Below are 23,778 nucleotides of genomic sequence, written 5' to 3' on the forward strand. Positions count from 1 at the left end.
CGTCCCTCCGCCCCATTAGCAGGAGGCTTTAACAAAAAAGAAAAAAAAAAAAATAAGAGGGGGAGGAGGAGGCGCGATAACTGTTATTATTATTACTAAATATAATATAAAACAGTCAAAGTGGGGGGGCGGCAGGCGAAGGGATCCTCCCATCCGCCCACACGCTCAGGGCTGCAAACTCCACTGCAGATACAGGGACAGGTTTAAAGACAGCGCCTTTTCAATGCCAGGGGAAAGAGGGAGGGGGTTAATGAGGGGCTTGGTGAAGGAGCTTATGGCAGGGTGAGGGGTGAGGCGGGGAGGGATGCCTTGCTGCCATGGTGTCAGCGAAGGAGACGCTGGAAGCAGACCTGGAGACAAAGCTGAGACAGGCCAACTGTGAGCATGTCCCCCACCACCACCACCTCACTCCCCCCACAAATGAGGGACAATCAGCAACAAATATGTCACGGTGTTTGGAGCTGTAATTGTAGCTTCCTGCTTTGGGCAGGAAGTGTGATTTTTTTTTTTTTTTTTTCCTTTTTGAAAAGGTGAAGCACATCATTTCAGGTTTTGTCAGAGCGGGAGGCGTGAGGCATCGGAGGGGGATCACGTGACGGAGAAACGAACAAATGGCTCCCACTGTGCCATTTGGAAAATACCAAAGTGCAGTCGGTGTGCAATCATGTTTCATGTTTCCGCTGGTCTCATGTCTGTGACTTGATGCATAATATCCCCCAAGTTCTGTGAAGCACTGACAAACAAATACACTGACACGAGCACTTTTATTCAGTCACAAAAAAAGGATTTTTCTTTTTTCAGGACATCTCTACACAAAAAAAAAAAGGTTGCTGTGTTGCTGTGACATTCTGACAGTAACCCTGCGAGGTGGTGGCCAGCGTTAGAGGGATAAGTTTGACATTTTAAACTAAGGTTCTGTTTAAAACTTAAGAACAATCAATATCTTATCTGTTGTAGCCAACTCTTTGAATAACCTGGAGACCAACAGGATTAAAGAGCTAACAGCTAGTGTGAAGTTAGCCAAGGCCAAAGTGGGTTGATGTTGCCTTAAAACAGCTCCAATCTCCAAAATTTTATTTTTAACTGGTTAAACAACAGGGCCTAATTTTAAATTCAAAGCTGTGTAGATCTGCCTACGTGTATCGTCTTTCAAAACTACGGTTTCAACTTGGCTGTGCAGGCCCTCCCCTTTTGATTGACGTCCCTTTTGACCATCTGGGTTGATCAATGGTCTCTCCAGAACCAATAATATCCACCAAACCCGCCCCATATGGGGTTAATTGGGGCCTGCATAGGACCATTGGAGAGAAAGTCTGTTGGCAAAGTGAACAGATTTTAGAGAAACTCTCAGAAAGGAACCATGATGAACTGATGGAGACATTATGACTTAAGATGGGGAAAACAGAATCACGCACCGAGTGGCAGGCCCATTCGAAGTTTCTCCAGGAACTTTTCCAGTTGACCTTCACGTTGCTGTCACTTACACTTACGCAAGATTTGTTAGTTATTTGCCAGCGCAATTAAAGTGCTAGCTAAAGTGCTGAAATAATTGCACACTGCAAAAATGACAGTGGTGTAGAGGTTTAAATAATAGGGTTTCAGTAAAACACTGTGAAATTTAAAAGATTGGAGTTGTTTTAAAGACAGGAGAATCTACTTTCAAAGTGGGTTTGCGTGGACCGTATTGACGAGCTGATGGCTATTCTGAGCGGTCCGACTTCCAAAGTGGGTTTTGTGGGTCTGAAAACAATTCCCGTTCTGTAAAACTTCTTATTGGACTCAAGCAGACGCAGTCATTTAAAGTGCTACAATCAGTTTTGTGACAAGTTTGGCAGAAACATTAATGAAATCCTGCCAGAAATAAACTAAAGCTGTACCAGAAGCGATACACCCCCAATCCTACTGCCTCTATGGGCGCTCACAAAAAAATAACACAGAATTCTGTGTAAATGAGAGAAATTGATGGAAATTTAAAGATTTAGGAAATGGCACTCGGACAAAGTCACTGCATTTGGGCTAGCCGTTAGCTTATCAGTACAGTTCATTCAAAGCTATATCTACAACAGGTCAGATGCTGTTCATAATGTTCCCACAGAAACCCTCTTCAGAATAACTGAAAGATTGTTTTAAGTCATGTTGAGACAACGAAAGTGGGAGTTAGGATCACAGGAAATCAAGAAAATGGTTTCAGTTTTAAACGCCATCGTAGGAATCTTGAACAAAGGGGGACTCTGTGTGGGATGGTCCAGGTCGGTAATAAATCCCTCTTCTAGCTGTCCGAAATTCATTATTGTCCACACAAAGTGGCCAGTTTACTCAGATGGAGAGGGAAATGAAGGTGTGGGGGTGTAGATGTGTGCGTTAGTGTTGGGCTGGTGGGGGTTACGGCCCATTCTTTGGATAGGAGTGGAGCGATAGGGGATAACTGGTCCTACTCCATTGTAGTGTGAAATTATAAAGCGTTACCTGCTTTAATTTTCCAAATACAAATTAAATCCTCAGTAAGCTGACTTTAAATCAATAGTTTCATTTAAGAGGCCACGCGATTTAACAAAAATGAAAACTAGCTGGTCCAGTCAATGGAGCCTGGTCATAAATCAAAGGGCTTTGGGAGGCAAAAAGCCAATTTGACTTGTATATGGAGCAGCCGGTGGCCAGGGGGGAGCGCATCAGGGAAATGAACTCACGCTTTATTAGGACTCATATTGACCTGCGTCTCCTCCACCAACACCACTCTGGTATTTTAGCATCGTGCCGTATACGTATACGCCCCTATTATAACCGAGAGGCTTTCGTGTGGAAAACGGTTATTCTAACATTCATATTCAAGCCTGGGTATAAATTACTGTTTTGCTGCTGCGTTCTGGTAGGCTTCAGGTTTGAGAATGGTTTAAAAAAAGAAAAAAAAGGAAAGATTAAGGCAAACTTTTAAAAAGGAGGGGTCTAACTGGGATCAAAACAACAAATCTGTTGTCAAAATGCAAGAATAGAGAAAAAAAACTACGTCTCACCGGTGCGTTTCTTTTCTTCCCTTTTCCGTCTTTCTTTCTTTGTTTCGTACATCAGTCGTGCACGCCAACATCAAACATTTAATGTCAGCATTCTTCAGAGACGCAGACGAAAGGAAAGAGCGATGCAAGGCTCACATTGTCATCAAACAATCAAACAGTCATCCGCTTCTCCAAACAGCTTGCAGCTCGGCTCAGCTGGTACCAGACACTCACATTACAATAAACATCTCTCCCAACGTCGTGTTTACACCGCGCCATGCTTACACAGACCCAACACGCACACGCATGAGGAAAAATAAATAAGAATACTCTGTTTAATAGGGCGGCCTGACAGCTGGAAATGGAAGTCAGAGGAAAAAACATACAAACAGACATCAACGCACATCAACGCGTTAAGTCAAGTTAAAGTTGGAGCGTTTCGCCTGATTGTGAATAAATGCTTCGGAGCGCCTCAGTAAATCCATTATCAAGTTGTTATGTCATACTTAAATTCTCCTCCAAAGTGTTCCCATACATCTTGTCAGCGGTTCATTAGCCATTTGGACAGGTAGAGCTTTCTGTTCGGCCCGCCGCTGACCCCACATTCTGCCTCTGTGTTCCACCTAAAATAATGGACATCCCCTGTCTCGCATCCATCAATCACGAGGCCAGAATCCCCTGGAAGGTAGTTTGGAGGGGTTCGGAAGCCCAGTTCCAGCAGCATTCGGACTCGGGATAGATTAGCCAGGCATTAGCGGAGTTTCATTAACCTTGCGTTAAGTGACATCCTCGCATGATTAATGGACATTATTACCAAACGGGAGATTGTATTTCCGAAAATGAGGCTTTTGTGAAATGTCTGCTGCGATGTTAATAGGTTTGTTTATTAATCACTCGAAGCGCAGACCCTTCATTTCTGAGGCGGTGATATGCAGAATGGAATGGAGGAGACTGACAGCTGCGCTCCGTGTGAAACGCAAGCGTTCGGCTTCAAATGTTTGCTGCGCTTAAAGGGTTTATGAGCTTCATTCAAGCAAATGATCCTGTGGAGCTGCAGCTATTCAAAGGGATTGATCAGAACTTTTGAGGTTCTGTGCAAAGGTTATGAACAATTAACATCTTACCTGTTTCAGATACTCCTTTGAATGATCTTAGTTTGGAGAAACAGTGGAACTTACAAGCTGTAGTTTTATTTTTTTGCTGAAAATGCTTCAGCTTGCATCAATTTCTTTCTTTCACACTTACAAATAATCAGTCATTCTTATGCAAATAACTATAATATGAAATGGCAGCAGTATAAATATTTATAAAACTGATATTGCATTAACTGACATGATGTTTTTTAGGACAGTTACAGCTCCTCTTAGGTTGTCAGTGTGGTCAGAATCAAACTCTGTTCCTCTGAACCGCGGTTGTTTTTCCACAGAACCCCACTTCAAAAGATCTGATCGCTTTAATCTGTCGCACCCAGAGCTGCTCTGCAGTCTGCCCCCTAGTGGCTATCATTTTAAAACTCCTCTGAACAGTAGCTGTAAATGTTTGACTGCTTCTTCTTCATGTTTCTCTCAGAATCCTGGAGGACTGTTAAAAAACACGGGAGCAGAGTTTCTGGACATAGACAACAACATAAAAGGACACAGTTCATTATAAAACATTAAAGCAGCTGCTGTAAACATTTATGTCTTATCATGGAAGCAGATAGTTTCTCTACAGAGGCCCTGCCCAACTAAACTCCTTGGACGTTTGGCTTCTTAAAAAGTTTTAATAAAACATCATTGTTACAGGAGGGGAACAGTGGTGTATGTTCTTCTTGTGCTTCTCTTCTGTTTTCTTTCTACAGTCTACAATCATGCATGCTAGTTTCACAGAAGATGCTAAATTGACTGAAGGTGTGAGCGTGTGTGAACGGTTGTCTGTCTCGTTTGTCTCTGTGTGGCCCTGTGATGGACAGGTGGCCTGTCCAGGGTGTCCCCCGCCTCTCGCATGACCACCACCAGAGCCAGGCACCAGCTCCCCACAGGAACAAGTGGATATAGAAGAAGGATGGGTGAAATCAGCATCGCAAAATCAATCAGTCTAATAATCAAACATAAAGAATTGCCTGAAAGAGTTGAAGTTTCTTCTACTATTTCTGCTAGTTTTGGAATCAATGTGTTTTGTAATGTAAAAAAAAAAGTAAATCAGAGCACCACAACAGTCTTTACCGCAGCGTAAATACAATAAACTTTATATATTTTAGGCGCATGTTGCTGCTAAAGAAGAATTAATTCAGTGTTTTGTCGTAAATATAAAAATACATTTACAATAAATGCTGGAATTTTATGGGGTTTTTTTACACTGAATCTATATTTCCACTTCAGAACTGTCAGTCACTAAAACAACACAGTATTTTATTTTATTTTTTGGCATTTGCTACTCAGAAATCCATGTCTGAAGCTCAAAATTTCAGACTTGATAACGTGGAGGCACCATCTATAGAAGCTCCACGTCACACGACGTGAAAGCACTCCACCCTCAGCTCACGCATGAAATATTAAGTCAAGAAAGACGTCTCGATGTTGTGGCATCGAAGCAAAGTATGTTGAGGAATATTCCCTGTAACTTTGCTTTCTTCTTCCCGCGGCTGAAGTCCCACGGAGCTGTCTGCGTGACGTCAGCCGAAGAGGCCGAGACCTCACACCTGAGACGGCCTGTCCGTCAGCTCTCATCCTGCCGGGCTCTTCTGAGGCTTCCTGTCCTGCTCGTCGACAAGCAGTGGGTGAGGCTAAAGGAGAAGTGAGAGGTGGGGGAGAACAAGGTGGTGTGCTGCGGCCCTGCTGTTTGGAAACGGGCCGGCCACAGGGGAACTCAAGGCGCTGTCAGACGGCCTGACAAAACCTCACTGCCGTCACATCTTTCTGTGTGTACGGGAGGCGGCGTGGGGCGAGGGTTTGTTTGAGCGAACACCTGTGTTTTACCATGTGTGTGTGTGTGTGTCCTTAACTGTCACAGATGATTGTTGGTCGGTGGCTTTTATCAGCGTTCCTTCTGGCCTGACATTCTGCTCTCTCCTTGCAGCCTCAACTAAAAAATATATAAAGCAGCGTGAAATGAGATAAAAATGCAAGTCTGTTCGACGGCTCTGACAGGATAAGAAGCTCAATCATCAGCTTGGCAGAAAACACAAACCCCTAACCCAAAAATGACATTCCACTGCATTCGGATCGGGTTTTGGTCCTCGTAAATTGTACCGGTCCTGACAAGGTAGGTGATTTAACCAGAAAAGGTTCTAAAGAGATAACAAATACCACACACATGCGTACAAACACAAGGATAATTTAGGGGATTGTAGAGCCAATAATGTGTTAAAAAAATCTAATTCAGCATAAGCGTATTTGTTTTGTTTGTTTCTGAAAAAACAAAAGACGGAGGAAGACGGTCTTTGCAGGGTCTCTGTGAGGTCCTCAGGGGTTTTCAGGGCGCAGTGGTGATGGGTTGTGGAGGCTTCCGTAGTGAGGTTATGGTGGTTTGTTGCCATGATGAACGCGTATCATGGTGCTGGGGGAGCGCAGGGAAGAGCTGTGGCGGAGCGTCCATGGTGTGTGGTCTGCGCACATAGATGGGCCTTGGTTGTTGAGAATTTGACACAGGACTGGCCACGGTGTCCTCATGCCTGATCTACAGCCGTAACTGGGACAAGGTCATGGAAACATACCTACCGCAGGTGGGATACTTGTAGCGCTAGCGGTGTGCTAGCGTGGGGTGGTCTTCTACATCGCGCACTAAGAGCGTAGCCGCGTCAGGACTGCATCCAGGTTCGCGGTGGCCCTTCCACGTTGGCCACGTGCGTCGTGCAGAGCGCCGCAGGGTCGCCGTCCACTACGAAGGAGACCTAATTCATAACTTCTTTATGTTATTCTTCAAAACACGCACTGATTCCAGCCAGTTTCTGCTCTTCCTCACTCAGGGAGCCAATGGTGCTGAAGGTGTACCCCTCCCCATCCTCTTCCTCCCCCCTCTCCCCCTCCCCCTCCTCGCCCCACCGCCTGCTGCCGGGCTGGAGGATGACTGACGCTGTCAGAACGCCTGGCAGTCAAACACTTCTGACGGGTGGCGGCAAACATGATGTGACACAGCCAGCAGTATCTGGTTTCTGCTGCACCGACTCCATTTCTTATAGCTCAGAGGGGCTTAGAGCGGCCACAGGGTGTGTGTGTGTGTGTGTGTTGGCTGTGGGAGGTAATCGAGCAGATGTCAGGAGAGAGTCTGAGAGGGGATGTGTACACTGAGGGACGACTGAAACCTGTCACATTGATTTTCAGTGGTCTTGTAGCACACGTCGGTGTGCCTTTGAGGAGTGTGTAGAGTGTGCGAGCGCGTCCAGGCGGGGACGCTAAGTGTCTGTGTGGTAAACAGAGCAAATGTAATCACACTGCCGGATCGCCGGGACGGTCGCTTCCACTGGAAAAACGTCCGGGCACGCGCAGGCAGAGCAGAGAAAACCGAGCTGAGAACGTGCAGGAATAAGAAGAAAACGTGTCAGATATTTTTAAAATATTCATATCAGCTTGTGCTCATTACACGTGTGAAGATAAACTGTAATATTGGCACATCATGAATCATAATCTATTCTGAGAGAGCTCACATTTTTACACACAGATGATAATAATTCCCAATTAGCCCAGACAAAAAAAAAAAAAAAGGGGGACATTCCAGTCCTTCATGTGAGGCAAAGAAATTGTTAAGAAACAGACAAAAAAATAGAAGAGAAAAAGAGAGAAAAAACCTCTGCTGCACAGGTGTGAGGAAAGAATGATTAAATACGATCAGCAACACTCACAAAAAGACAATTCAGCCTGGATTAATGAGGACGCTTCATGGCAATTTTGCTTAAAAATGATGTATGAAATTATCTTCTTCTTTTTTTTTTTCGGAGCGACAAATATTAAGACGCGCTCTTGAAATACGTCCCACCTGGTTAGTCAATGCATTCGTTTTTTTGGGGAGGTTTTTTTTGCCCCCCCCCCCCCCCCCTCTGTGAGACATTCGACAACAAGAATAAGCGTCATTTTTTTCCCGTCTCCACGTGCTCTGTCGACAAAACGAACCAGTGTTCAGAGACAAAATGTCACAGCCATACATCCTCTGGCTCATTTTGGAGTAAAAAAATGTAAAAAAAAGACGTTGCTGTACGTGTGCGGCTCGTCGACGTCAAGGCGTTGCCATCCGCTCACCTACCTGCAGCTCAGTCCTGGAAGGAGAAAGGCTCCCGGCAGAGGAGACAAGGAGACACAGGATACTCTCTGGGTTCTAGGTTAAACACAGACCCCCGCGCTTCTCGGCCCCAAGCCTTCCTCCCGCCATACGCAGTGTGCCATCTTTTGGCTGCACTCAGAACTGCCTCCCTTCCCTTCTGTTTTTGTCTCTGCAGATCATAAAACCAGCGAAATAAAAGTCAAATGGTTGTCTGGGGATGGATACGTCGCTCGCAACGTGAAGTGGAACTTGAGGAAGATTTCCTGCAGCTTTGCAGAGGACTATTGCTGCAAGGCTGTTTCCTCTCTCTCTCTCTCTCTCTCTCTCTCTCTCTCTCTCTCTCTCTCTCTCTCTCTCTCTCTCTCTCTCTCTCTCTCTCTCTCTCTTTCAAACAATTTATGCAAGCCGTAAAAAAAGAAACCACTCACATTTCTGCCTTCTGACGCTTCACGTGCCCGCTCCTGATGAGAGGACCGAATGAACGAGCGAGCCCTGAGCCGAACGTAATTACGGCAGTTAGAAACAATTAGATCTAAATATTACAACTTTGTAAAAGGGAGACGTGTGCGCATCTGAAGTGCGCGGGAATGCGTTTCCCGCGCAGCAGAAGGAATAGAGATATTCACCTTCGAAGGGTCACTCTGCTCTCCCCGGCTCATTAAAAACAGCCCCATTAGCAGTGTTCCTTCAGAGCCTGACTGCCGACACATACGCCAGGGTGGGTGTGTGTGTGAGCGTGTGTACAGTGAGTGGGAAAGACATGCAACGTTTTGGAGGCCTCTGGGCTGCAGAAGAATACATTAAAAAGCAAAAGAGCCCCTCTGCTCTTCCTGACTGACTCCTGCTGGGACTACTTAGCATTTCTGGGGTGAAAACTTCTCCAGCAAGGTTGTCAGACACTATACACAAATTACAGCTGAGCCAAATTACTCCTGTATGTGGTTATTTAACATTTGCGGGGTGTGCGTGCGTGTGTGTGTTTTGCCTCCGCACGCGTGTTTGTCTTGGCCCGACGAACGCCGTATTCCCTCGACGCGCCGCGGGGGCCACGTCGCTGAAAAGGAAAAAAGGGAGAGATCGGGATAAGTGCGGGAGAGACGTTTGAAGCTCCCAAATCCCACAAGAGTCCGAAACAACTCCACAATCGTCAGCTCATGAAAAATTCCAGCAGTTTTGAACGTGTTTTTTGGGTCACTTACGCTAAGAGGAAGTAAAAGCGCCGCCACCGTTTTAGGTTCTCTTCGCCCCCTTTGTGTCATGATCCGTGGAGGATTCGGCAGAAACAAAAATAACAATTAAATTAGATGCTAATTACAATCGGACCACATGAGGGTTTGTCCCTGTTGTCCCATAAAGTCAGCGAGTGGGAAGGGACCTGATCCCAGATCAGGGCTCAGAGTCAAAATGTCTCCCACGTGTCGGCCTGTAGACCCGTCCTGCTGGTGGGCAAACGGCACCATGTTTTCAGATCAGTGGAAATAAAAAAATAAAAACATTTCAATTAAAAGGACTCCTTTATTGTGCGTTTGTAATGTTAGGATGTGAGTTTGTGTTACTGTTTTAAAGTCCGTATAGAGAACGGGACTAAATGTTGACTTCTCAGGCTTTTATTTTTCAGATTTTAACTTTATTTTTTGCCAATTAATTTTTTTACATTAGGTTAAGTTCAGCGTCAGGAAGGCTTTTTTTTTTATAATTTCCTTCTATTTTAAAGAAAACATCTCAAAGTAATAATAACAGACTGAATCGGCCTTTTGGTCTGAAACGAGTCAACCGGAACCAAAAAGACGCTGCTCCACAGACCCTTAGTTACCCGTTTTTTTAAGAGTCAAAGAAACATAAAATGTTTGTTTCTTTCTTTCTTTAATAATGTGAAAGTTGTCCAGCGGGAACAAGTTTTAAACATAGATGTGTTTTAGTCAGACGGTGGAACGGTCTGTGTTCGGGTTTAAAAACTGATCTGAAGTCTGCGTTTTTTAGGGGTTCTGGTATGAGATGAGATGGGTTTGAACTCAACGTGAAGATTATGAAATTGTGTATCTTTTTGTTTGTTTTCTTATCTGTTACTTTTTTTTCTTAGGGATTTTCTGGTCACTTCGGGGTGTTGGTTTCAACCCATTCCCTCTTTTTTGTTGTTGTTTGTTTATTGTGTTGTTCACTTGACTGTTGTTTTTTTTTTTTTTTTACGTGAATCAAAATCTCATTTCATTTCACAGTAATTTTGTGGACAATTGTGAGTTTTGAATTGTGTATTTCAAAGTTATGTTGTGTTTGTTTGAAGCATTTTGAACATGTCACAAACAAAATACCAGCTAAACAGAAAAAAAGTCACAATATTTACAAAAGAACAGCCCAATTTTCTGTCCGAAAAGGAGCAGAAAGACGCGTACACTTATTAAATGTATGTCAAAATTATTTCTGTCTTAGCACTGATATAACTATAATTAAATATATTGTTCAAAAATACAAAAAAATGATTCAAACTAGGCCTTGCTGAATTATTATTCATTTTATTATTAGTTGTTCTTTTAGAATAAAGTTAGTTCTGAATGAGTTGTGGAGGTGTTGGTCTGTGGTCAGGCAGGAACATCAGTGTGTGTGTGTGTGTGTGTGTGTGTGTGTGTGTGTGTGTGTGTACCTGTCTTGTAGGAGTGATAACAAGTTGTGCTGCTGCTCAGCACCACCAGCCATCCATTTAAAGTGAATTAGGATTCAAATACTCCACCCATCAGAGGTGCCAATAACGAGGAGCGCCATTGAAAATTACAGGGGAATTTAAGTCTGCCAGCTAATGGCATTGGCACCGACACTTTACCGATACACATTTAGCGGGGTGGTGGTGCAGCTGGCCCGGGGAGCCGGCAGAGACTGACACATCTCTCTTGAGCCTGTCCAGACAGAAGATTGGCCTGTCCGTCAGCACCGCGGCCGCCACCATTACCCCCTGATCACCTCCAGCTCTTCTTCCTCTTTTCGCCTCCCTTCCCACCACCGACACCACCCCAACTCTGAAATATCCCCTCCTCACCCTTCTGCTTTTATGTTTTCCTCTCTAACTGGAAACTCTGTCTCCCATCCTTGTAATACAACCAAGTTTCAGTGGCAAAAAAAAAAATTAAAAAGGTGCTTAAACTTTCCCCCTCCAGTCGATGATCCTAATGAGACAAAACAGCCGCCGTAAAGATTGGTTAAACCAGCAGAAAAGCTTTAATTAATGGGCTTTTGTGTGTGTGTTTAGGGGCTTTTTCTACAAAAATTAAACTGCCCTAACGTTACAATCAACACCGACGGTTTGCATTTATTATTTAAGTAACTTCGGAAGAGAGCTTCTCAAACTTTGTTTTCGCAAGGCCTCCAGAGGCTGAAAACATTTACACGCAGCATATATGAAGTTCATCTTTTTAACAGGAAAAGGCTCTGGAAGTGGGCTTCTGTGGATCAGTTCTGGATAATCAGTATCTTACCTGACGTGAATGACTCTCTGAACCACCTCAGTTTGAAGTTTAATTCTGACTGGACTGACGAGCTAATGGCTAGTCTGAGCGAGAGAGGACATTAAACATGCTTCAAAGTAACTCCAATCTCAAAGATTTAGATTTTAGATCTCCATCAGGTTCTTATTACAGTATAGAAATATTGTAATGTTCCTGTCAGAAGCGCCCCTGTCTGGACAAGAAGTGCTACAGCTAGCTGCTGCTCCTCTTTGCACCTGCACAAACCCGTAGAATTCCCTGTAAATAACCTTGTCATACCTAGCTTACGGCGATGTAAAGGTTCAGAAAACAGTGTTTGTGTGAATTACTATGAATGCAGTTTGGTCTTGGTCCTGTTAGCAAAACGTCAAAACGATCAAAATCAAACTGTGTCTCTAAAAACTGAAGCTGTTTAAACAGCTATCTGCAACAGGCAAGATATTAATTGTAAAGAACCGTAGCGTCTAAAAGCCCCCTCAAAAAATCCACTTTTTACCTTTACCTGATAGAAGAAACTTCTGAAACGTGATTAAAGTCATCAAGTCGTGTTTTTTCCTCCTTTATGGATCCGTTCTCGCCGCACGCCTCCTCTTGGCTGATTTAGTCGCACCTGCTTTCTAAAACTGGACAGAAATAGATATTTATTTGGGGTTTTTTTGACACTCAGTGCTAACAATATTTTTTTAAATAACTCACACCTAATGTGGATTTTTTTATTATTATTAAAAAATATGCAAATTCCTTGAAGTTAGCAGACTGGTTTTTATCTGAATTTAACCTCGACTTTGAGCTGGACTCAGTTTCTCAGCTTCTCTCTGAGCTCGTGTTACTCGCACGCTGAATTTGAACACACTTAAATGGAAACCAGTTTCATATGAACGGAGAAAGATGCTTCATGCAATTCTAACTGTGCATCCTGCCATGAAAACACTGTAGAACCTCTCAGGTGCTGCGCCTGGCTCGGACCCCCCCCTTATGTCACAGACTTGACTTTTAGGATCTGGTGTCCTCTCTGAAAAACACACACACACACACACACACACACACACACACACACACACACACACTTCACTTCATCACTAATTACCAGAAAAAGCGGTGGCTGCTTGTAAAGTAGAAACACAATGCTCCTTTGTTATTTTTTATTTTTACACGTAATCTTACAAAAAAAAAAATATATGAAGCCCTAAATCTTTTACGGACCCTGAGCAGCAATGTGCCCCCCAATCATCTTCTTCTCCTGCTGCGACGACCATATGATCCGGTGAAAAAGGACGCGACTGATTGAATGAATCTCCCTGGCTTTGATTCCCTTCTCTTGCTGTCTTCTTAAGAACATGAATGAGTGAAACAGTAAAAAAGTAAAAAACTGAATAAACACGACTGAGAGATGAAAACGTAAGCTGCAGGAAGCCGCGGCAGCATTAGCTGCTTAAGTATCAGCAGAGGAGAGGAGGTAATGAATGTAAAAAGAGAGGCATATGAAATGTCATTAATGTTAATTCTAATCACTTTTTGGCTATTAAGCACAAATTAGTGAAGGCGATGTTAAATGTCATGGTCTGTCCTGGGATTCATATAAGAGAGGGTGGGGGCCACGGAATAGGTTCTCATTTACATACTTAAGATCCAACTTAATTCTCCAAAGGGGTGATGGGTAAAATGAGGCCGAGCTGTAAACCGGGGGCTCGGGGAAGAAGAAGAATCAAAAGAAGAAGAAGAAGAAGAAGGGAAGAAAAAAAAAAAACACAAACGTTTTCTGGCGGCTGATTCTTTATTGTTCCCGCTCAAGGTTATTTTCCCGAGCTCGCCGTCGAACGTCGCTCCCCCTGAATAATTCCGCTCAGGCTTTTCCTCCCTCTGGCTTTAAAGGTTCGTGCTATTTAGGACCAATCACGTCAGAACGGAGAAGAATTAATCCCGCTTAAAAAAATATGTTACATGACTAGAATGGATGTTAACATCCCTCCAGATCCTGTCGCCGGATATAGACTTTTGTCGGAGACGGTTCCGCGGGTTTCGGCTATCAAGAGGAGTTCGTCGTCGGGCCGCGTTGTGGAGCTTCCCGGACGCCGCGTCTGTCGAGCTGGGGAAAAAAATCCTGGAGGAGCATCAGCTCGGCGAACAATGCGGCGTTTCAAGCCCCGACGAAAGCCTCGTCGTGTAATTCGCTGCGATGGACAGATTAACCTCAGCGCACCACACGGGCCTCCGTGTTCTTGTCCACATTGTTCTACTGGCAGCCCACGGCCTTCGGGAATATCCTGCGTTTTTATTTGTGTGTTGTTTTGTTTTGTTTTTTTACTCCTCTCTCTTTCTCTTCTCTGTGGCTACAGTTGACTGTGGGAGAGTAAATAACATTTGATATGCATAAACAGCCCCTTCCTATTCATTACTGTCAGAGCGTCGGAGTGCGGGAGGCGGAGGTCAGCATGTGAAGGTCCTCCTCAGGCAGGAGGAACGCCTGTGGTAGCTGTCACTCCTCTGCCCACCTCCACCGCCGCTCCCCCCACTCCTATTAGCACAGGCTCCAGGTCATAACCTTTCCGTGGCATTTTGCGATTCCACAACCCTTTGATTAGTGCAATATTTACATATTTCACAGCAGAGAGGGCGTTCTTGTGTCGCAGACACTTGAAGTGTTGTAAATGCGTTTGGCCTTTTGCCTGAGAAGCGCAGCAAGGAGTCAGGCTCTCCGGTGGTAACCGTAGTCAAGGCTGCCGTGCCGATCTGCGTGCCTTGAGTGGATTCAGCTGCGCACCGGCGTCCTGCGCGCGCGACTGCTGCCATTCGGGCTGTGATGTGTGGACTCAGTCCCCCTGAAAGGGGCCGTTTAGAAGCCATTAGAGGGGAATAGTGCTCCCTGGTGGCAGACACAGATCAGGCCCCTCGGACTTGGACGGGTTCACGTGCGAAGACCGGAGAGGCCCGAGTCAGAGCTGCACTTTGACTCCGACAGAAGGGTCTGAGACGCAGACAGTGGCAGATTCTGTGCGAGTCTTGGAAATATATCGAAGGGGTAATTTAGGTCGTTTGATGGTGGCTTCTTTGGAAAAGGCCTCATCTTGGAAAAAGACTAATTCTGATGGGATTGACGAGATAATGACTAGTCGGAGCTGGGCATTGCTGCCGCCTTACAGATCAACTCCAATCTCAAGAGATTCATGCTGTCTCATAAAATATCATTCTTGCATTCTTGAATCATACCTGCAGAAATCAGCAGAACTCCTGCTGGAAGGCTGCTAAAATTACTTGCTTCTAACGCTGTTTGTGCTTGTAAATAACAGTAAAATGTCATGTAAATAACTGTGTAATGCAGAACCGATGGCAACAGAAAGTTTTACGAAACCACGACGACATTTTTAGAGATCGGAGTTGTTTTAAGCAAAACAAAGGTAAGACCAGCCTTTAGCTTTTAAACTGAGCTGAAATGTCTCCAACATCAGGTTTTTCAAAGAGCCATCTGCAACAGGTGAGATATTAATTGTTTAGAACATTTCCACAGAAACTCCTCTTCACCAGATCTGATCTATCAGCTTGAAGCGTGCTTTAATGTTCAAGCTTTTCTTTTTTCTTTCCTGTGAAGAAACAAAGTCATCCCGGTGAAATACGGCGTTGTCTTTATGGCGGGATGTCTGGTGCAGCATCGTCTTCCGTAACTCCCTCCGTGTTACGAGAACAGAACCACAACGAGAACTCTTCAGAGGACGGCGGTGCAGCTAGAACGGATTATTCTCTGTGCGCTTGTTGTTAATTAGCAAGACGTAGCAAAAAACCTACTCAGCTAGCTATAGCAGCTCCCGGGGTTGGATGTAACGCCTGCAAGATGTAGAGAAAAAATAACTTTGTTAGGTTAAAAAACAAAAAAGATAAAACACTGAATAAATAAGATATGCTGGTGCTTAGGAGCACACAACGGCTGAACTTAAAAACTCAACTTCCAGTTCAAAACATCAGTGACCACTAATTCTCCTGCCACACGTCCAGCTGAAGCGTGAGACAAATCTTTAAACTGGAGACACCGGCCTCGACGTCTGCAGGAAGCCCGACGGCTCATCAGCACAATGTGTCTCACTCAACAACAGCAGGGAGGGGAAGGCACAACACATAAACTAACAGTGTTTATTTTACAGACATTCTGGGAAAAAAATATATACCTGGACTGTGGCATTAAATTCATATTAACATGTCCCTGTTGCTGCTAAAAAAAAGATATTAGCTGATTATCCATCCAGCCGCCGTTTTCCCTCCCCGGGTCTCCAGCAGTCACTGTGTGAGAGACAGGGGTGGGGACACCTGGACAGGTCTCCAGTCCATCACAGACAAACCATTCAGGCTCTCTCACACCTAGAGACAATTTAGAGTTACCAGTCAACCCAACATGCTTGCTTTTAACCTGGATTATTATAAAAAAAATAAACACAAGATTTTAAGAGGGTCACTTCTCTGAAACGATTTGGTGTTAAAATCTCTAAACCTCCAACTTTAACAGCGTGACGCTGCGTATATTCTCACATCTAACCACCACCTGACTGCAGGCTTACACGGTGCGCACAGGTCCGATCTAAATCCTCTGCGAAAACAATACATTTTATTGTGCTTTGCAACAATTTAAAAAGATAACAGGGACTTTTTTTTCAAACTATGGTTTTGTGGAGCAGTCAGTATCTTACCTGCAGTAGACAACAGCCAGACTCCTCTTAGTTTGAAGACAAAAGATAAAGTAGTATTTCTGCCCAGCTGTGCTGAGCATGTCTCATTTCACAGCAGATCAACAAACAGGAACAGTTTCATATTGAAGTGGTTTTAAAATGGCAGAATTCCTCTTTGTTCTTGGCCCAACGAGCCAATTAAAAACTTTCTTTTTCCCCAAACTGAGAAGGCTCTGGCTGCTGCAGGTAAGATACTGACTGCTGATAACAGCTCTACAGAACGCCTCTTAAAAAAAGCCAAACTTCTTTCTTTTATTGAAAACTAATTGAATTTTAAAACAAACTGATTGTGCTGTTATTCAGTCGTACCTAAACAGAAATTTGATGCAGTTGGGGATAATAAATGTAAGAATGGTGTGCCCTATTTTCAATATTCCATATGATATATAATTATACAAACCTTAACATACTCAAAAGGTCACTTAAAAACGATTGAATTAAAGGAAAACCCACCTGCTGCATTATTAAAACGCTTCAGGTTTCCTGTATGCTCCAGGAAGAATTGCTGACTTATAGTTTAGTGTTTTTAGTGTCTTCTAAATGTTACAGTTGCAACATCTGTTTTTTTTTAAAACACCATGTTGTGATCATTCAAATGGATGAACCGTGAATGTCAACGTGGAAGCAATTTCTCTGATTTAAAACAGTTTAGTTAAAGTTTCAAACATAAACATGTGGGTTTTTTTGTTTGTTTGTTGAAAGCATAAAACGTCTTCTCCGCTCTGGAAGACGGGATCTGAAGATCTGCCTGTGGTAATACCGGTGCAACAGCAGCTCCCTTTTATGGCTCACAAAGATGTGAAGTGAAAAAGATCACATTATGCCGTGTTCTCCGACGTACCTGTCCATCAAGTGGGAGTCAGCCTGGAGTGTGGCGTATTTTCCTGCCTCAGTCAGTCACTCAGTCAGTCAGCGTCTCTCTGCTGTGTGACAGAGAGGAGAGTTGTCAGCGAGCAGGTTTTTTTTTTTTTCACGGGGGAGCTCAGGGCCGTCACGTCTGCCTTTTCGCGGTGACTGATGAGGTTAGGAAGAGTGACGGGCAGCTGCAGTCTCCCCTCAGCCCACGGGCCCTGCCTGGCATTAATGTCGTGTGCCATGTTCTCCGAGGGAACCTGTCACTCAGCCGTCACTCACCCCGACAGGCACAGAGACGCCGAGCATGAAAGAGACTGGAAAAGTAGCAACAGATCCCTGGGTGGCCGCTCGCAGATGAAGGCCGCGGTGCTTCTCATCGCTGTTGCCGGGCAGCAGGACTTCAGCTCCAAGGCCACGCGCTGGACATCAAGGCGGTGGCGGAGGCCTGGGTGGACATCAAAGTCCTGCGCCATCAGTCACGTCACGTGGCATGAAAGGGGGAAGCAGCTTGGCTGATTTGTTCTCAACTTGAACCGCACGGATCACGAGCACTTGCACGTTTTTCCGCAGGTATTGAGCAGAACTGAATCAGAGTTGCAGTTGTGGAGGGGAGGGAGGAGGTTCTGTGTTTCAGGGCGTGATAAAAATGCTTCTAAAACCCTTCTGATCTGACCGCAAGACTGCAAGTAACTTTCAAGAAGCAGCTGTTGCCGTCCATCGATCTGGGAAGGCTTAAAAATCTCTTCCAAACAACCTGGAGTCCGTCATTCCACAGAGAGAAAGACTCTTCACATTTAAAACAGGGCGGACGTCCACTCTGTGGACGGCAGGGGACAGAGACAGTAAAGCAAAGATTTCTGGAACAATGTTCTTTGGACAGATGAGAGCAAAGCAGAGACGTTTACACCTCAGACCAACTGTCAGCACGGTGTGGGAGGGGTGATGATTTCAGACCTGGACACCTCGCAGTCACTGAGGCAAAGCTTCTGTCTCTGTGTGGCTGCAGCCCCAGGAAGAAACTGTAATCAAGCAAAGAGTTTTTTTTATATCAACAGCTTTAAGGTTCATTCAGCAGGTTTTGTTTTTGTCCAAGTTGAGCAAAGTGGGTCTGCACTAAAATTATTCTCTGTAAATGTTTTAAATGTGATATACAGACATTTTAATTTGTTATTGTGTGTTTATGAAGCTTTTTATTTAAGCTTCTTTGTTCAACTGTCTTCTGACTGCACAGGTGAGACCCCTCCCACTGGTAAAAAAGTAACCGTATTTTCCGTACTATAAGGCGCACTTAAAAGCCTTCAATTTTCTCAAAAAACGACAGTGCTCCTTATAATCCGGAGCACCTTATATCTGTAAGAAGTTGTGATGTTTTAGTACAACTTTGGTTAAACTACAAAGCTGCACCGCTCGCAGCATTAAGGCTCAGTTATAGTCGCGCACGGCTCCGTGCACGGACCTGAGCGAGCGGTGGAGGCGTTTATACTTGACGCTTACGTCGGTGCAGTATCCTTCTGTGAGTTCTGAATCGTTTGACCGTTATCTTTGTGATCTCTCATTGAGGGATCATATAAATGCTGATACAGGCGAACCAGCTCCGCTAGAGCATCAAAATCGGCCATTTTAAATGGAGTGCAGCGTGTGGTCCGCACCAAGTTACAAAAATTGCGACGTGTGCCTTATATATGACAAAAGTTTGAAAATGGACCATTCATTGACAGTGCATCTTATAATCCAGTGCGCTCTATAGTACGGAAAATATGGTACACAATATTTATGGGTTACTTTTTACTTTCACTTTAGTAGATTTTAAAGTTGGTAATTTTACTTTGACTCACTCTGACAGTCACTAAGAGTCTGTATCACTTTATGATCCTTTTTTAAACAAAAATATGAAACGGGATCTTCAAACAGATGCTAACATTAGCCCAACCGGTTTAGGAGGGAAACCCAAGCACCTTTTCTCCTCCTTTAGGGGTCCCAAGGTGGTCCCAGGCCAAACAGGAAATACAGTACAATCCCTCCAGGGCAGTCCTGGGTCTGCCCCAGCATCCACGTCAGAAATGACGTGATAAATTCATGTCCACAGCAAGGCGGGCTTTCTCTCACATCTCTGTGTTCAGAATCGAGTCTTAACGGCTGAGGGTGAAATAACCACTCAGTCTTTTTTAAATGCATCTAACTGCACATACATGGAAGGTGGGTATTAAATGGATAATTATTTAAAGAATAATTGAAATTTTACCTACGAATTCCTCCCATCAGTCTGTGAAGCATCTTTCATCTGAAGTTGGACGTGCTCAGTCATCGCGGTTTCGATCAAGGAGAACCCGACAAGACGGCGCCATCCGGTGCCATTTTGTGTGTGTTTATTGTGGACATGAGATTACATCTTTTTGAAATGATGTACAAAAAGTGTAACAGAACTGAGAATGGCTCAGACGAGGTAGAGCTTCCGCATCGGCTTGCTGGCTTTAAAACTACCTTGTTAAAATAAAAACAAAACAAAACAAAAAAAACAGAAACCCAGAGAAATCAAATGAAAACAAAGAGTCCTGTCTGCCTCTGTCCTCTCATCCTTTTTGAAGTGATAATAAATACAGATATCAACCAAGCACATTTGGAATAATAATGTCTTCTGGAGCAAATTAAACAGGAATCAAACCAAAAACAGCAACACAGACACAAATAATACAGTTTAGCAGGTATGAACAAAAAGCAAAAAACTAAAGACAAACTTCCCAACCAGCCCCTCTGAGAGGAGAGTGGTAAGGTGAGGGGAACAGCTTCGGAAAAAAAAGGAACTAAAAACTCACTTTTATATGTTTTATGGAAACAAAAAAAACAACAACAAAAAATATGAAGCGCAACCGAGTCAAGCATCATCCAACCTGCCACAAAAATGCAGCTAAAAACATCAAATACAAAATAAAATAAAATCACATTTTCGCTCAAACTCGTGGAATCGTTCGAACAAAACAACAGTAGCATCTACACCAGAAGTGACAGGGAAATCAGTCGGCACCATTAAAAAGACATCCCACCCCTCCCCAAACTAAAACAAACGTAACTAGAACTGGACAAAAAATAAAAAACAACAAACTGGTTAAAGCACTAACCTAGTCTAAGTGCACTAGTAATGCAATTTGGTTTCTACTGCAGTTCATAAAGGGTTTGGTCGAAGTGGAGCACATATACACCTTATATTACACACTCACCCCTGCTTTATAGATTTCTAAGCCACACTTTGGAGTACAAATTCTGAAGAGTTAATCTTAAAGGGAATTCTGTACAACATTGGTATTAGTACTACACTACCTCAAAGGCTAGAGGATCTAGTTCAAGTATTTTAGCTAACGACAGCCTTGAATACACACGTGTGTGTATGATCAGGCGTATCTTCGAGCACACGGCGGCGTATGCGTCAGGAAACAACAGTTTCGTCCCGTAAAAGTACCGGCGGAGGGTAACAGTGCTTCCGCTTCCGCCGTTATCTCTGACGGGGTGGCGGGGTTTGGGAATTTCAATCCGGGGCGGGAAATTCAACAGGTCTGGCTTTGATTTTCCTCCCTGAAGTTACAAGGAAAAGTCCAATATATATATATATATATATATATATATATATTTCTTTTAGTTTGCTAAGTAAATTCATGATCAATGTCAGCTGACCCAGAAACACAAACTAATTATTGTCTTGAAATAAAAAAAGGAAGTCATTTAAGGACTAAACAACCTGAAGTTTTTACTCAGTGGGATCTTCAAATGCACCTAAAGTCAAAATTTCATTTCAGGAATGTAAAACAGGGCAGACTTCCTTCCTTCTAAGTACACAGTTGGTATATAGGTATATTCAATCTACACAAACATCCCGCCTTCTTCTTTTGTTGTGAAGAGATTTCGGGTTAAAGTCGAAATTTCGGGGGCCCGAAACGCCGGGTTAATGAACGAGTTAGGGGAACGACGCTCCGCTCGCTCTCGTCTTTTTAAGTGGACAATAATTAAATGGTCATAAAAACCGGATGCTCATTTATAGTGGCTATTAAAAACCCAGACTTTTTCTTTTTTTTTCCTAACGAGCACTTAAGCAGACCTCACCATTAGCTCTCTCTCTCTCTCTCTCTCTCTCTCTCTGACCCAACCTCTCTCAGCCGCTGATTGACCGCACTGTGGAGCGGTGGCACGAATTACTGCAACGCATACGCTGAACGTCTTCAAACCAAGACTCCAGAAGGTGTCAGACGTCTCATCCTGCATTGGAAGGAGTCTTCTGTTGATGATCGCTGTCCAGTGAAAAGCACAAAACCTAAATCTAAAAAACAAAAACATGTTTTTGGGGCAAAAAGAGTCCTTGATTCAAAAGTTTTCCTTCTTTATAGAAACACGACTTTTCCTTTAAGGCTGCACTTGGCAACTTCACTTGTTGGTACCTCAAAAATGGCTGCAAAGGGGAATCTATAAATTGCGAGGGCTTTTTTTTTTTTAAATAAAAAAAATCCTTTAAGGTGATGTGAACCTTCATATCATATCAAAGACAACACAAAGCTTCAACAGAGTTAATCGTCAGGAGTCCAGCTTTCTTGCTTAGAAAACTCTTAGTTTCTCTCTTTTTTTTCTAAAACACGCTTTTAAATAGAAAGGCTTTAAGTTTTTCATCATAGGACACTCTTTTCTTAGCATTTCTTAGCACAGCTTCAAAAAGTTTCTTCACTAAACAAAGCTAAAAAAAAAAAAAAAAAGTTCAAAACTACGAGAACTTTCATTGTAGAAAATCCTCGGAAGTTCAGGTCAGACCAACGAGCTGATCGGGAGTCTTGGGTCCGACTTTCGAACCTCGGATTTCCAAGACAGCTGTGAGGTTTTCGGGGTAACTAAGCCGGTCCTCGGGTCCTTGGGTCCTTGGGTCCTCGGGTCCTCGGGTCCACGTCGGGGTCTGTGGGTCTCGTGTTATTGTGGTTTTGGGAGGAGTTTGGCAGCCGGTTCCCCTCCCTCGTCCTGGCTCGGGGTCGAGCCACTCACGTCTGGGTACTGGCTGTTGTCAAAAGGCAAATGGTGGACGCTCTGGACGTGCGTCTTTAGGTTCCCTTTCTGAGAGGCTCGGTATGGGCAGAGCTGGCAGCTGAATGGCCTTTCCCCTGGAGGACACACACAGAAACACGACAACTTAGAGGCGACGCCTTACGGTTCATTTCCAGCTGAACAGACCTTTTTCACACTTCCGCAGTTTTCTACCGGAAATCGCCGACGACGGGGAGTGACACGTCAGGAAGCTGAAGCTCTAATATGGTACGTTGGTGTTGTCAGGACAAATATCCATATTTTTATTTTCCCTCATGTTTTGATGAACGGAGAACCAAGACGCTAAGGGATCTAGGCGATCCGATTAGAGGACGGTGGAGGGAGTTTCTGAGTGAACTTTTGTTTTGTAGCCGACACTTTGCCCCAATAACTAAGTTGAACGAGGTTTTGGTTTGGAAAAGGGAGTTCCTTATTGTTTTTCCCAACAGCAACCAAAAAAAAAGTGCGCTTTTAAAAAAGAAAACAAACATTTTAGAGTCCATTCTTTACCGAATGGAAAGCGGAGTCCAATTTCAAATGGATCATGACTACCGTACGGTTCAAGATCCCAGAGGGAGGAGTACACTGTGGGAATGTGGAAGTACTAATAATTTAATGATTAATAATACTACATATTTTGAGCTTTACACTATAAAATATAAAGCTCAGAAGGAAGCCATTAAATCAAGATAACATTGGCTCCACTTTGAGCTTATTTCTGATCGGATTAGCAAGCTAACGGCTAATTCAAGGTGGGTCCAAAACCAAAGTTGACCGCTGCCTTCTGTAAAAACAGACTCCAGTTTTAAGGATTTCGTAGCGGTTTGGGTGAATGCTGCTTGGTGAACCTTTACACAGCAGTCAGCTTCACGTTCCACGGTTATTTCGACAGAAACACGATGATATTCCTTCAGGAAGCGCAGCTAGCTGCTGCCAATCGCCGTTTACCACGAGCTTGACGTGAACAACCGTAAAATGTGAAACGTAAAGGTTTATAAATTAGTATTTGCCTGTTGTAAGAGTTAAAAACACCCATTTTGACCATTACGGCCGCAGCCAAAATGAGTCGACCCGTCGTCTACGTGTTTCCGGTCGTTGTGAAAAAGGTCTGTGAACAGAACATGACGATGACGAGGAGATTTGGAAAAAAGAACACGGGGAAAAACAAGAAACACACAGACAAACACGAAGGTGTACGTGTGACAGCAATTAGCTGAACGTACGAAAAGCGGAAGCAGGTCAAGTGAGGCGTTCGTGTCCGTATTCTTTTCTGCCTTTGTGATCGGCCCTACTTTTATTCCTCTCAATCACCACTGCACGCACCTCACACCAACTAACAAACAAACATCCTTGCCACACACACACACACACTTTCTATACTCTTTCTTCTAATTGGACTGACCTACAATGGCACATACACCTCTGTGAGGAAAAAGAAAAGGGAAAAACAGCCAACACACA

The 23,778-nt window shown here is 43.9% G+C and overlaps 1 protein-coding gene across 8 annotated transcripts in view; it reads right to left on the minus strand.

Annotated features, from left to right (window-relative positions):
- Positions 1 to 19,609: 19,609 nt before the first annotated feature.
- The window catches only part of LOC108232244 (zinc finger protein 516), a 59,699-nt gene continuing 55,530 nt past the window's right edge, over positions 19,610 to 23,778 (minus strand). For all 8 annotated transcript variants that reach the window (XM_017409877.3, XM_017409878.3, XM_017409883.3 and 5 more), the window contains one exon: positions 19,610 to 22,394. In XM_017409877.3, the coding sequence (XP_017265366.1) occupies positions 22,207 to 22,394 (188 nt within the window). In that variant the 3' untranslated portion in view covers positions 19,610 to 22,206. The remainder of the gene's footprint in view (positions 22,395 to 23,778) is intronic.

The sequence above is a fragment of the Kryptolebias marmoratus genome, linkage group LG16 (genome assembly GCF_001649575.2).
Source record: "Kryptolebias marmoratus isolate JLee-2015 linkage group LG16, ASM164957v2, whole genome shotgun sequence".
Lineage (NCBI taxonomy): Eukaryota > Metazoa > Chordata > Actinopteri > Cyprinodontiformes > Rivulidae > Kryptolebias > Kryptolebias marmoratus.